Source organism: Choristoneura fumiferana, chromosome 3 (genome assembly GCF_025370935.1).
Source record: "Choristoneura fumiferana chromosome 3, NRCan_CFum_1, whole genome shotgun sequence".
In the NCBI taxonomy this organism is placed as follows: Eukaryota; Metazoa; Arthropoda; class Insecta; order Lepidoptera; family Tortricidae; genus Choristoneura; species Choristoneura fumiferana.
Window position 1 is genome coordinate 15,437,706 of NC_133474.1, and position 15,520 is coordinate 15,453,225.

The 15,520-nt window shown below is 36.3% G+C and overlaps 1 protein-coding gene across 3 annotated transcripts in view; it reads left to right on the plus strand.

The window, feature by feature from the left end:
* The first annotated feature begins 7,336 nt into the window (after positions 1-7,336).
* LOC141426241 (T-box transcription factor TBX20-like) overlaps positions 7,337-15,520 on the plus strand; it is a 52,692-nt gene continuing 44,508 nt past the window's right edge. For 2 of the 3 annotated variants that reach the window (XM_074085091.1, XM_074085093.1), the window contains exon 1: positions 8,225-8,862. In XM_074085091.1, the coding sequence (XP_073941192.1) occupies positions 8,619-8,862 (244 nt within the window). In that variant the 5' untranslated portion in view covers positions 8,225-8,618. Of the gene's footprint in view, positions 7,498-8,224; positions 8,863-15,520 lie in introns of those variants that run through there. The other variant, XM_074085092.1, reaches the window with a different exon arrangement.

Below are 15,520 nucleotides of genomic sequence, written 5' to 3' on the forward strand. Positions count from 1 at the left end.
GTGTCGATGGCAATGCTACAATACTTAAAATAAATAATTGTCGAATAGGTGGGAAAATAATAGTCACTATCATTAATATCTGCCACAGCGGAGCGTGCAAAAATATCTGACACGTCCTTCCGGCCCTAGAAATAGAGTCGTATCAGATATTTATGCACGCTTGTTGTGTCAGATATTGGTGCTGGTGACTGTACCTACATAGGTACCGGTACTTAGGTACTGTAGGGACTAGCTATACCTCTGGCAGGTGGTAAAACTGACCACCTGGCACGCTAGATTGACTTTATTATATTATAATGATAGTATTTTTATATTGTATGATTCTAGAATTTAATTTTAAAAGACGATTGACAACGGTATACATGCCGGAGTACAGATTGCCCCCGATAGCCTGAGCGGCTGGACCCATCTCTGTAAAAATATATTTATAACTACAATTAGGTAAACAAGAGAAGAAATATCATTTTTATTTGAACTGAGTTTAAGGTCACGCGCGTAGATCCCCTTTACCTAAGCTCCTACCAAGTTACAGACCACACAGTACATAGCTACCATCAGCCAAATGTGTTCTACGACCCCTAGGTAAGTTAACAATCGTTGCATATCATATATAAAACAATAATGCCAATAGACGTGTCTTTTAAAGGTCTGTCAACTTGAAAGTGCACATGTGCGTCGGTGGCACCAGTGGAATCCAGGTAGCAGTGAATGCGTTAAAAAAAACAAATATTTTTTTATTTAATGCAATGAACTATCTAACAAGGAAAAAATATATTTATCGGGTGTCTGAGGTTTTCAGTTATTTAATTAACACCCTGTAAACGACCATATAAGAACGCCACCATTTCCCACATTTACCGGACGCGGCTGTAGCCAAGGACACAAGATTTGCCGTGGACATAAAGCAAATGTCCCTTTCTAGCCAGTTAGTGTGTGTAAAAGGGATGTATCTATAGCGATAATCGTTGTGTAGGAAACAAAAAGGGAATAGGAAGATGGATCGGTGCTCGCGCCGAGGTTGTGGTCACACGACGCGTAACGTGTATCTTTTGCCTCGCACGTGGAGGTTGTGTTGTGAGTACCTATTTGTTATGGCTGATGGATTTATAAAATGCTGGGGCTACGGTACGATGCGAACTTCGATTTTCGAATCTCGTATATAGTAGCCCCTCTGTAGGTACTGAGCGCTGTGAGAACTATAGCCCAAGTCAGATGACAGATTGAGAAAATCTGAGAGGAGGCCTATTAGCCGGGAGTATATAGGCGTAAATTTTGATGATTTATAATACCTTATCTAGATATATTAGTAGGGATTAGATACCTACCATTTTTTACTGCGATGTGAAAATGCTTTTTTGTGGAAAGTTATGTGGGACTCTCTTTATTTAGCATACCCAGCAAAAAAACATTGGCGTTTGTCCACTCTGCTGTTATGGGAGCGCCATTCAACTATGACGCTCCCCGGTGGCCCCAGTCCTAGGCGCTGGGGGATCCTAACCTAACCAACAAAAAGTTGGAAAACCCCCGGCTTTGTCACTTCAAAGTTCAATCTCAAAAACGGCTTAACCGATTTTGATGAAACATACTTAAGAACCATTGCTAGAAAACATGATTGCAAATAAAAAAGCCACATTCAAATCGGTACTCCCGTTTAAGAGCTACGGTGCCACAGACAGACAGCACACATAGCGGTCAAAGTAAAAACACCTCTCTTTTTCCGTCGGGGGTTAAAAATACGCTTATGAAGCAGCGGGCAGCGTGCATTTATTTCCTCTCTGCCAAAGTAGGTACATAATCCCTTTGACCATGAGCTGAAGATTAAAAGCCACGGTAGCCCTTAAATAAAAAAGTGCATGGAAGCGTGGGGCTTGACGTATGGTCTCTGATGCAGAGGATCCGCATTCGAACCGAGGCTCTCAATTTCATGTTTTTTTTTTAAATTTAAGTAGGGTGACGGCACCAATCATGGCCATGTTAAGCAAAGTAGTACCTATCCAGTAATGCACAGCAAGGATTCAATGCCTTATAGTTCACTATTCATGAACTTTACCAGTTATGATCATCAGTTATCTGCACATAAGTGTTATTAGTTTTAGAAAAAGTAGCGTCCGTGTCTTAATATTGGGTTAGCGGAAAAAATATTCCATTATTGGGTCCTGTCCATGACTGGTGCCCTCACCCTACAGTCGAGTTCATAAGTTTGTGAGCAAAAATTTGATAAAAAATATCTGAACACGACTCTATTGTTAACGGCATAGAAGAGTGTTCAGATATTTTTTATCAAATTTCTGCTCACAAGTTTATGAACTCGACTGTACATGCGAAATTATATTTGTCATTTAATATGAGCTTGACAGTATGATTTCCTGAATTTAGAATACCTACATAACAGAAAAGTTTACATTAGTATAGCTACATTATAAAAATTATTTCTCACTAAGACATGATTACCTACCTAGTTATTCGTGTTTCGTTGAGAACAAAAGAAACAATGTCGTAGGTACTCAAGTGTCGTAGTTATTCAAAATATATCGTTAATGGTCAAATCTAATGAAAAAGCAAAAACAGAATACAGCCGTAGTAACCTATAGTAGGTAGAGTGTAAAATATGACCTTATCCAACGCTTTAAAAATATGCAGACCACAGATTCTTATTCCTAGATAAGTAACTACTTACACAATGAAGGTCGTATGACATATTTTTGAGTGGTTCGAATACATACCTACATGTTTTTGCATTTGACTTGACCTATCGGTAGGTATATTGTTCAAGTCGATTAACTGTAGATACCTATTCATACTTAAATTAGAGGTATAGGTTCACCTACGTAATGTAACTCTACAGTTTTAATAAAATATCCCCTACAAATTATACAAGTAACTATCTACCTAGGTAGCTTTCTTATGTTCTGCTTTGTATCGAGGCGACTCAAGCAGGCTGCATACCCACAACACGAATGTGTTTCTTTGATTTAGTTATTCCAATAACGCTTACCTAGTAAAATTTTATCACCCACCGAAACAGTGCGTTATCTGATTTCATATGGCCCCTGATATTACATTCACTTTCAATGAACTAAAAGAATTTCCTTGCTCACCCGCGACCTTACTACCCTCTTACCTATTTACCTAGCTATCTATCTAGATACACATTTAAAAAAATGCTCTTGTCTTTTAAGTACCTAGTTAAATAATTCAACTACATACATTTTTCTGACGGTTTTTTTGTGAAACCTGTGTCGGCCTTAATTGAATGCTTATTACTTACACCTAATGAAAAAGGTCCCAATGGTCAACACGTTAATGTCCAATAGAATGACATCATATTCACCCCTAATGCTAAAGACATAAAATTAAAAATGGCGTACTGGGACAGTGACAAGCAGTGATCTTACCATATTTATTTTATTAATTCATTCAAAACTACACGCAAAAGCTTAGCCATCTTTTAAAAGTGAATCAAAAATATTCACGGATCCAAACGAATAGTAAAACAATATAAACCTGCATACCTAATTGATTTGAAACGAAAAACTCGCGAATGTGTCGCGAAACGACGATTCTATAATCAAAAGCGAAAGAATCCCGATCACGAGCGAGCTTTGAAAGCTACTTAGCGGCGAATTGCCCTCGCACCCATACCAGCGAACCTGCATTAAATGCATCCAAACCATCAAACCAAACATCAACCTTACGGCTAGAGAATACAGTATATAGTGGTTAAAGTGACAGATGTCCCGCCTACAAGAGGCGGTCCCCCCCCTCCTTGCAGAGCGTTCACACGACTCGCTTTAAATTTTTAATGAGAAGCAATTGCAACTGATTTTGACAAAAGTGAAATGGCCAGTGTCGTTGGTTCGTAGGCACTGAGGCGTTTAGTATGATTTGATTAGTATATAGTATATGTTTTAATTGATTGGTATAGTTGGGTAGATTGTTGAAACTTTATTATTCGCTACAAATACTCGTAATTAGGTAGGTAGTTAAATGATTGCGAGAAGCGGTCATGTTAACTTTTTTGGCATTTCAAGCAAAGAACTTTTGTCAGTTTACTATCAGTACTTTTGATTTTAGGAAATTGTACCTCAAAAGGAAAAAACGAAGCCCTTGTGAGATCACTTTGTTGTCCGTCTTATAGCGGACCAATCTGAAAATGAACATAGTACCTACCTAGTACTAATAGTAGATGCTTACTTAACCATAGTAAGTTTACTTTACACACATAATTTATAAAAGTATGTACTCGTGTCTTAGTTATTTATAATTAGGCAGTAGGTAGAGTTTTAATAAATCTATCAAGTGCTTAACACAAGCAAGCCTAGACCAGATTAACTTGTACCTATTAACAGACTCCCTATCCTTAAGAGTAAATGCTCCCAAGTGGGTTTATATTATTTTAGATACCTAGTTAAATCACATACTCGTAAGTCTTGCAGTTTTATTAGCTTGTGAAATCCGACTAATATTATAAATGCGAAAGTTTGTGAGTGTGTGCAGTTTTGTTTGATACTCCTTCACGTTGAAACGGCTGGACGGATTTGGTATGTAATAGATAGCTGGGTATCTGTAATAACACATAGGATACTTTTATCCCGATATTCCCACGGGATAGGGATAAAATCTCAAAATTACAACCGCTTGGCTTAGAACTATAAAATTTTACAGGACGGGATAAAAAGTAGCCTATGTCACTCTCTGGTAGGTACATAAACTATCTCTATGCCAAAAATCACGTTGATCCGTGTTATTTCGACGTGAAAGACGGACAAACATACACACAAACATACAAACAAACATTAATTACCTAAAGGAATTGAAAACGATGTGTGATAGTAGATTAGAATACTTACTGCATATAAGTTTCACAAAGTGATGATACTCTTAAAAGTGCCATTAATTAAAGTAACTAGAATATGTTTAATTTTTTATGTAACTAATAAAAAATCTACAAGTTTAGACTGATTTTTATTATAACTTTTGTACCTAATTGACATCGTATCTGTACAAGTAGGTAACAAAACAAAGTTCTTACAGAGTGGCGTATTGGTTTTAAATAAATATATTCGGTACATAAATAAACGGTAGGTATACTGATTTATAAAACAAGATGAGAGGAATCCAAAAGCGTTGCTAATTCTTTAGTAAAGTCAAAATTAACAAAAGTACAACAAAAATCAACCGGATTTAAACCGAATTACCGTTGTCCTGGAAAATCATCAATTGCTAGTTAGGACAGTTGGCGGGGGAGGGACGATATGTTGGATGGAGTCTGGTGGTATTTCTCAGCTTATGTTTGAAGCACGGCATTGTTTTAAAAAGTCATAGTTTGGAAATGACAGCTGTTAAGGTGCTCACTAGACTCTGGCCAGCGAAAGCTGTCCACGAGAAACCGCGGAAAAAAATGAGGCTGACAACCCTTGCTGTACACTGATTACTTAAACGTTGATGATACTTAGATATTATTTAAATTTTCCAGATAATTATACTCGGGACTCTTAAAGCTGCATCAAAATTCATGTAATAATGTGTGAAAGTTGATGATGCACTTTAGTCTAGACGCATCCATTTTTGGACCTTTTTGACCAGATTGGCATTGAATATATCGCCTAACATTTTAATTCTAACATAATCTTATAAAATTTTGCATTTTGAGGATGGCAGGAGGTAGAATTAAACAAAAAATAATTTATTTATTTCTTACAGACTCTCAGAATTCAAATAATTACGTTCATTTGGCCTCACCCTATGAGGGTAGGTATAATATGAAACAGAACCTTGTCTTTAAACGTTGGCAAAACAATGTAAAAAAAATATGTTAATTTTCGAGTTAAAGAGTTTGAAAAATAATTATTTCTATTTGTATCACCAGTAGTACGTGTACCTATGGTACTTGAAGGTAGGTGCCGTTTTCTTACTTTATTTGTCAACCTACAGCTTATTAATGGTTCAATCAAATGCTTGTTTTTTCACTTTTCGATGTAAGTATCTATTATACTTACTAAGATCACTTTTTAAACCTAATGGCATTTACACTACAAAGCGTCAAGGAATAGAGTGGATACCTTGTCTGCTAGTATACACATGGTCATTAAGAGCTATTTCCACCTTAAATCCGAAGTAAGCAAGCAACTAACTTGCATGCAGATTTAAATCGTGCAACAGGTTGTTAACACCAACTTGACCTTGCGTAGCTTGCTGTGGATTATGCAGAATTTTAAATCAATATGAAAAAATTTTGGGAAAATATATGAAGTAAATAGATATTTTGAACATGAAACTACCGTGAGACTCACTCATATTAAATGACATTGTAACGGATAACCCACGTCTTAAACCGTCTACGAAATAGCCCAAAACATGCGAGCTAAACTCGGTTTAAGACGTGGGTTATCCGTTACAATGTCATTTAATATAAATAGATATTTGTTTATTATTACGATTTTTAAAATGGTTTACCATATTACTGTAAGAGAAGAAAACAGTGCGACTTTTCGGATTAAATCAGTTTGTTTCTACTCTATATTTTTGAGACCGATTTTGTTACAGACGTTGCCGTAAATATACGAGTAGATAGGACATTCAGAGTTCTTTGTCGGCGACAATTTAGATTGAAACTCAATACTTATTCAAATAGAGTTTGTTACTAGTCTAAAACAGTACCGACTTATTGTTAAGATATGGATAGGTAAGTCTTAGCAATTGGTAAGTACTTCTAATAGAACAAAATACGGTATTCTGCCAAAAATTAGGTAAACTCATTCAATAATACAAGTGACCATATTATACCTACGTCCTTACTAAAATTTAGCTATTTCACAAATAATTACATCATCATCATCATCATCATCATCCCAGCCTATATACGTCCCACTGCTGGGCACAGGCCTCCTCTCAGAACAAGAGGGCTTGGGCCATAGTAATAATTACATATTTGCAATGAAATTTGTTTCCTTAGAAACACCTAACCTAATCTAAAACCTAAAGCCTAGCTTAGTTTCAAACGTAATTTGAAATAGGTATCGGAACAATATCTAGCCTGGGCTGTGGTTGAGTTGACGGAAGAAAATCAACAATCACACCACGTGCCTGCAAATGTCGATTAGCTCACATGCAGTTAGTTTGATATCAGTAAAATAATTATTCCAATTCGTCACAATTCGCCATCGGCGGCCATTTGAACCGCCATTACCGACTCACGGCCGATAAGGTTTACTGCGATCCGGCATGGTTAGTTTGAGCTCCTCGCACGTAATAAATTATTTTATACAAAAGTAGGAGAAAGTCTGTAAGTGCAATTTTCCGCAAATTTGATCCCACGCCATAAAACGAACGTCCGCCAATCGCGAGGTCGCGACGCGTTGATTGCACCCACTTGTTTATTCTGCTGCAGCCGAACTAATCAACTTTATAAACTCCTCCTAATTAAATGCTTTTAAACGAGTTGACGTAGGCGAGTAATGTTGGGCTGCGTACCAGATTGAATAAGTTTGTTTAATTGTGAGTTAATTTGCAATAGCATTTTTATATTAGTGATATTAGTTAGGTAGGTAGGTACTTTTGAACCAACGTCCGATAAAAAAAAATATTTAGTTAAAATTATCATAAGACAGTTGACACCAATTAAAATATACCGAAACTATAAGGCGACAAATAAAATTAAGTTAATACTTACCTACCTATTATGTTAATATTACCTACCTAGGTGTATTTAAATAAATAATTTTAAACAAACTATACAAGCTTACATCAAAGGTCCCTACATCACGTCGAACTCTAGTACATTGCTTTCGATCGTAGTTAATCACAATTTATTAATGTTATGTTGGAACCGTAATAGCCTATCCACTCGGGGCCATTTGCTTCATGTAATAAACCAAGAGGTTATTTATTTATTCATAATAATATAAGCGCGAATATTCTCATCGAAGTAATCGCCGGCCGAGTAGGCGCGGCGCATAAATAGCGATGCGAGGCGTCGGCGCAGCGAATAAATACCGCGATAGGATCGCCTCACCGTTTAACGAGAGCCTTTTCCGCGCCGCGGTGAGCCATTTAGCGAATTTCAATAGTTATCGCGCCGAGAAAAACTCGCCGATCGGCGAAGACGAGTGCGAGGAGCGCGCTCGTCCGAGCGGGACAGACGTTATAAGAAAGAAGTAATAAAAAAATCAGTAGTGTGTGCGTGGTCGGAGCGTGGTGGCATAGGGCGGCGATGCAGGCCCCTCCCTACGGCCCGCCGCCGGGTGCCGCCGCCGCCTCAGTCGAGTCCCCATCGCGCCGCGCCGCAGCGGTCCGCACTACCCGTCGGTACACCGCGCGCGTAAAAAGTTTCCTCGCACACTGAAACTTCAGATCGAGGCAACGACACGCCTGAACATATGACGAGCGTTGTTTACGTCGCTCCACTGAGAGGACTCGAATCATAGACAGTTTGTGTTCTTTTATTTAATACCCGTCTGTGTTTTAAAAGTTTTGGAAAGAAACGTCAAGCGTAACAAAAATAACATTGTTTATTTATCCTCATTAACTAGGTGCCAACCGAAACACTAAATAAATTCGGGCTGAGCTCCGTCAGCCGAAACTTAGTTACCATATAAAGACTATGTTCTGCGCTATCGATGGGATGCGCAGACGGTGACATCGTGTTGAGCTGCGCGGGAGGGGCAGGCAGACGCACGCTGGGCCCAGCCAACTTGATGCTGCTGCAGAGCGAGGGTCGGGGGAGCGCCATGGAGGAGGATTGCTCCGCGCGGCCCTGCGCCACGGACTTCTCCATCGCCGCCATCATGGCCCGCGACCGGCAGGAGCGGCGCGAGCGCCGGAGGCACCGGGACCCCAGGGAAGACACTTTGACACCACTAGGTTCGTATATAATTTGGGTTAGTTTAGCCTAGTTGCATTCGTGAAACGATATCTTTTCAGAACTTAGAAACTATTCGACTCTACAATACCTAATACCTACATACTTGTCAAATATAAACTCAAAAAAATTGCCAAATGCAAGTTGGGCTTGCACATCATGAAGTACCCACCTACCTATTTCGTACCACCGTACGATTGTCATTATTAGGATTGAGCAACAAAAAAACTCCGAAAAGAAGCCCGTTTTTTGTATGGGGTTCATTGCATTTTAATTAAATTTTTATTAAATATGTATTTGTTGTTAAAGTGGCATTAGGTATAAGTAAATAGACACACATTCTGTGTAATGTAGCCCTACCGCTACGTTCTTATGATTCTACGTTGTTATGGTTCTTATGATTGAGCCAGACGAGCGTAATTTTTAGACTCGTGTCGTGAGTCGCGTAGGTATTTTCGGTCGCGTAATTTCTGAACTTTTGTATAAACCGAATGCAGCAGAAATTACGCGACCGAAAATACCTACGCGACTCACGGCTCAAAAAATTACGCTCGTCTGGCTTAACCCTTAGGGTCAAGTTATACGGATGAGTGAGATTAGAGCAATGCCTAGCGCTGCCTGCGCATAGGCACGAGAACAAAATCCCAAAAAGAAACCCCCTATAGTGTGGTCACGATCGATCATGTCTACAAAAATAATAACATCAATTTGTTGCTCAATTTTATAATAATATGCATAAAAAACTATTAACTAATTAAAGTATGAAAGTAACTGAGCAAATAAAATCAGTACCTACCTACACTAATCTTACTTGGTTACGATTATTATTAGATTTCTTAATAAATAATACTGTTTGCAGCAAACAAGTCTCTTCTACGGTAGTGTGATTAGCCAAATATATGATTTGGTCATAACTATTGTTCTCATGGAAGTGATGTACCATAAATAACATACATATACCGGGTGTGGCCTGGGGGCCTGTAGGTAATACGAGCAAAAAATCAAAACATAGATCGTCCTCGTCAATCTGAACAATTTAAAAAATAACGGAGTCTTTGAATTTTCCTTCTTTCATACAAATTAAATACTGCTATCAATGTACGCCATCCTAGAAAATAACTGACGTCGCCTGTCACGCTTCAAACATCAAGTATTTTGCTTTAAGTCATAAGTTATAAGTCATTTATTTGCAGAAATACATATACTTTACTTTACGTACTTTAGGTACATTGCTTCTTCGAATAAACTTAAAAGTTTAATAAAAATTAAAAAACTAATTCTGTTTAAAAGTTGCTGCACTAATGTGGTTCAGTTTGACGAGTAGGCATCATCTATGTTTTAATTATTTGCTCATATTACAGGCCACACCCAATATGAGAATAAATGTCTTTTAACCTAACCAAATAGCTTTCAAGACAATTTTTTAACGTAAAACAAGTAGCTATGATTATCTTCACCCTGAAAGATATCCAAACAGTATTGTAAATTGTAGCAATCTACTAATTATCCTTTTTTATCGCACACTAATATAATAACTGTTTGTTTGTTTGTTACCTCTTCACGTCCAAACCACCGAACCGATTTAGATGAAATTCAGTATACAGATAATTTAAGTTCCGAGGAAGGACATATAGGACAGTATTTGTCCCGGAAGATTGCATAGTTTCCGCGGGATAGTGATAGGTAAACGAATACTACGCGGGTAGTGTCGCGGGCAGCAGCTAGTTTGCCTATACCGGGTGTGGCCTGTAACACGGGCAAATAATTAAAACATAGATCGTACTCGTCAAACTGACATTAGTTCAGCGACTTTTAAAACTAATTTGTATAAGAGTAACGTTTGTCTGATGGACAATGCACAGCCTGAACTTTCTAAGCCAGTCAGAACTTATTTTGAAATTTATATTAAAAAAATTAAAGCTGTTAAAATTCTAACGGGGTACGCAACTAATACCTTAGCTTATTTTTAATATGTTCACGGGGTGAGAAGCCACAGCCGTAAGCTGATATTTATTAAACTATAGGTATCTTATTGGTCATACATGATTATACGTATAAACAAAACACATCCAGACTGGATGATCCAGGGAAGTTTGAGTTTAAAAATTTAATTTGCTACATCCTTTTGTTTGCGTTTATTTTGAATAGTTTATTAGCGAGAGCCCAATGTAGAGTTGAAATTAAAACGATAATTTAAAACTTACTTCCTGTGACACCCTTATTCATAAAAAGCTGACTTTAAAGTCTAATTATGTTTCGTATGTTTCTGGCAAACGTAAACGCCAAATTATAGACGAATATAAAATAATATTAAAATAACAATGAGATTAACAAGGGATTAGTCAATAATTTCGAAGTAACTGACCGCTAGCAAACGTGTAATCTGTAAGTTTTCAAGTACAAACATACAATGTTATCTTGAGTGATGATAATTGTTTTATTTGTATAGGTACTTGGGAACTCATGACGCGACAATTAATTTTCTTGTTTGATGTAAGTGCTAAGGGTTAAGTAAAACAATGGGAATATTTTATTTGTCTGTTAAGTATTTGTTAAAAAATATACATCGTATCTTGAAATACATAGTCACGATTACTTTTTACCTATATGAATTATTATTATTATTATTTTGTTTAGTGTTTAAATCACAGAACTGAATTAACAAGAGGAATATGTAATATAATATTGTCCTGCGAACTAAAAGCGCAGAAGCACATACCTACCTATGATGGCTAACACTTAAGCCCCTAAATATATTTATTTTTCTAACTCAATCTTTAATGAAAATGCATATTTCTAGCCATATTATGCTTCTGGTGCCGGTAGGACGTGTCAGATATTTTTGCACGCTCCGCTGTGGCAGATATTAATATAGGTGACGGTATTTTACTATTTTGTATATGTTTTATAAATTTAAACTTCACAATGCCTGTTATCGAATAGAAAAACAATTTTTAAGCTATCTTTACAAATAACAAAGTTATGAAGGTTTGAAATTCAAGATTAGACAGAGAAAGACATACTTGCATGTGACGTCACACGCAAGTAGCGCCATACTTGCTGCATAGAGAAAAGGGTTTGAGAAAGAGAAGTTCGCCTCATAAGCCCCAAAATAGCAAATTTCATCGGAATCGTCAGAGCCGTTTACGAGATCTCCGAAATAAACAACAAGATGCACATACAAAAATTGCTGGTACCTACTTATAAGGGAATATTGTTGTGATGTGATTTAAACAGCGATCATATCAACAAAAAATGTCTACGCGAAAAAAAAATTGTTTAAGAACAATGGTGCTTCACAAATGTGTGAATAAATAAATAATATCATTGTTTTTTTGCTTCGAACAGATACAAAATATCTATAGCTCTCATAATCATAGTGACACGCCGTGACCATGGCAGTTGGAATGGACCCTTGAAAGGTCAAAATTAGTCGATGTAAAAAGTCCATTAATTTAATTTTTTTACTGTTCTGTAACCAATCGCAGGTCAAAACAAAGGTCTCTCTAATATTAATATGGCTAGAGAGTGCAAACTATATAATAAGTAATATTTCAAAAGTTATTTACCTATATTTAAATCTCATTCGACGTTTGTAAGCTTATTACCTATATTCTCTGACGTTTGTAAGCTTATGATAATATAATATCCAAAGAAAAAAATATATATCATGAGGAAACCTGTACAATTTTGTGAAGCAATTTAATGGCGTGTATGAAGTTCCCAATCGACACTGGACTCGCGTGGGAACTACGGCCCAAGCTCTCTTATCCTGAGAGGAAGCCTGTTCCCAGCAGTATAACGTTTGCTTACATTTTTACTTAAAAATAATATTTTTTTTTATCTAAGCGTCGTCGGTGTCGGGAGACCGCTAAGGTTAATACTTTAAAAAATACAACATATGTACTTTAGTTTCCTGTTAACCTTAGCGGTCCCACGACACCGACGACGCTTAGAGAAAAAAAAATACTAGGTACTTATACTAAATTAACTTAGGCTAATTTTGCGGGAAATCAGCCTAGTTCCCGCGGGATAGGGATAAACGAATTATTCGCAGATGAAGTCGCGGGCAACAGCTAGGTAGTGCATAATTATTTTTTACTTTTTAGTTGTCTTTTTTGGCGGCGTTTTTTTTTGAAAAAATATTGTTTGTGACGGCCAACTATGATGTTACCATAAAACGGCTTTTTGAAGCCAAGTTGACGATTTTTGCGGTGGACAAACTTGCATAAAAAAAAACGAAGTTTTTTTATCGTACTTGCATTGTCATCCCAGATATGTATAAGTGGGTTAAAGTTGAGTTCAAACATGAAAACTCGTAACAATCTAATTTGTCTTTGTCTTATCACACAATCAATTTCACATTGATTTTTTGGCAGATGCATGTGTTTGAATTTTACGAAAATATTTCACCGTACATAAGCGATTTAGTTCCCTCAACTGTTTCTGAAAGTCAGACAAATTAGCAAATCTAGGTATGGGTCGACAAATATCAGAAAATCCAGAAAAAAAAACGTTTAGAGGATTGTATATGAAATGAAATGAAAAAGAGATCCCGAACCCAATATTATGTAGTATGATATTTTATAAGCCGAATTATTTATATTAGGTATATTAATTGAAAGTATTCTTCCATACATTGTTGCTGATGGTGCTTTATAATTTGCATTGTCGTTGCACTTCTGTTTGTATTCTATTGAATTGCTTCGTAAATATAAACAGGTTTCCTCGTGACATTTTCAATCACTGAAAAGATCAGGGCAAGGCAAGTTTCAAATTTAATTTCGCCTATAAATTTCGAAAAACTCAGGGGTGTAAACCTACGTTCACGACCAGGCCATGGTCAAACTGAACCAACAAGGCTACTATTTGAGTCATCCCTGTAGTAATCGGCGTGACAATTAAAGCACGAAAAACAAAACGAAACAATTAGCTGCGCTGGAGGCGCTGTGAATTGGCCAATAGTAAATTGGACGTCAACGACAATGCGTTTAAGACTATTTTTTTCAAAAATGCGTATATTCATAGCTTTGTGTTGCGAAAAAAAACAATAAGTACTTATAGCCAGGAGCAAATATACATTTGAGCATTTTAATAAAATGGGTGGTACAAAACTGTCTCTATTTATTAGTGTACCTACTCGATTGCATTCGTATATGGTTATGTCAAAATGATTGTGGTTTTAAGTAGTTTTAAAACAACAAACGATTTTGAACCAGTCAAGAAGTAGGTATTATGAATGAACCCCGCGTATAGGATTACAATAATGAAAATTTAACAGTTTTAGGGTACTGTATCCAAAATATACCAACGACCCTCAATAAATTGAACCGCAATAAATCGTCACCAGAATTTTATAAGACACGTTTTTTACTCAAGTTGTTTTAAAATTAAATGTTGCAAAGTTTTGTCACGTTACTGTTATAATATAAAGCATCTAAATCAAGATACGAAATTAACTTTATTAATAAAGTTATTAACAAAGATAAACATATTTTTATGCTGCGCGCGCGTTTCAAATGAATATTTAAATAGTTTTTTCCTTTTTCCGATGTTTTTAAAAATACGGCAGCTATGATGGTGACTGTGCGGACTAGTAATGTTTCTTAATCAGAATCCTTTTAATGCCAGTTAAAATGCCGAAAATTAATATGCAGGGTAATTTTTATAATAACTGCTACTTTTAGAGTATATATGTTTTTGAGGATAAAAACGCACGTTTACCTATATATTATCATCAAATTCGTTGTTTTTGATTCCATTTTCATTACCAACTATTTAAACTGTCAAAATTTTCAAAATTAATAATGCAATCATCTAAAGGCTGACCAGGAATATAAAAAACCTGACGCGAGAGCAGCACTTCTACGTTTTTTATTGCAACATTATTTACACTTACTATACGATAACTACCAGTCATATTGACAACTTCTTACAATTCTAGTCAGCCTTTAAGTAGGTACACATCGAATTTATGTTATACGGAACCATCACTGTTTTCACCAGTGTTACTTTCCGAAAACTATATTTCTTCCAATCAATGGTCACTCTATTAAAACAAAATGTACCTAAGACACGTTTATATAAAAATGTAGGTTTTTGATAGGCAATTTGATAATGTGCAAGTTTTTTGCTTACTAATCTTTAAACAATCTCAACCAATCCAAATCAATGCTAACCAATACTTAAATTGATCTATTGCAAGCTGCTATTTCTATAATATTTATTAGGTTTCTTATTAAGAGCGTTTATACCTGCTGAGCTGGCAAAGTTGCATTTTTGTTAGTTTTACTCGATTATTCCATAAAAAATGTAATCTGATAGAATTGTTTTTAATATATAAGTTAATGTGTCTACTACAATAATTATTCGTGATAGACTTTTATGAAACATAAAAAATGTCTAATTATTGCAGTAGACACATTAACTTATATATCAAAAATAATTCTATCAGATTACATTTTTTATGTTTCATAAAAATTTTATGGAATAATCAAGAAAAACTAACAGAAATGCAAAGTTGCCAGCTCAGCAGGTATAAACGCTCTTAATATAAGAATATAATATAGAGGCAATTCAATGCTGTGTCTGAAGTTCCCAATCCGCACTGGGCCCGCGTGGGATCTACTGCCCAAGCCATCTCATTCTGAGAGGAGGCCT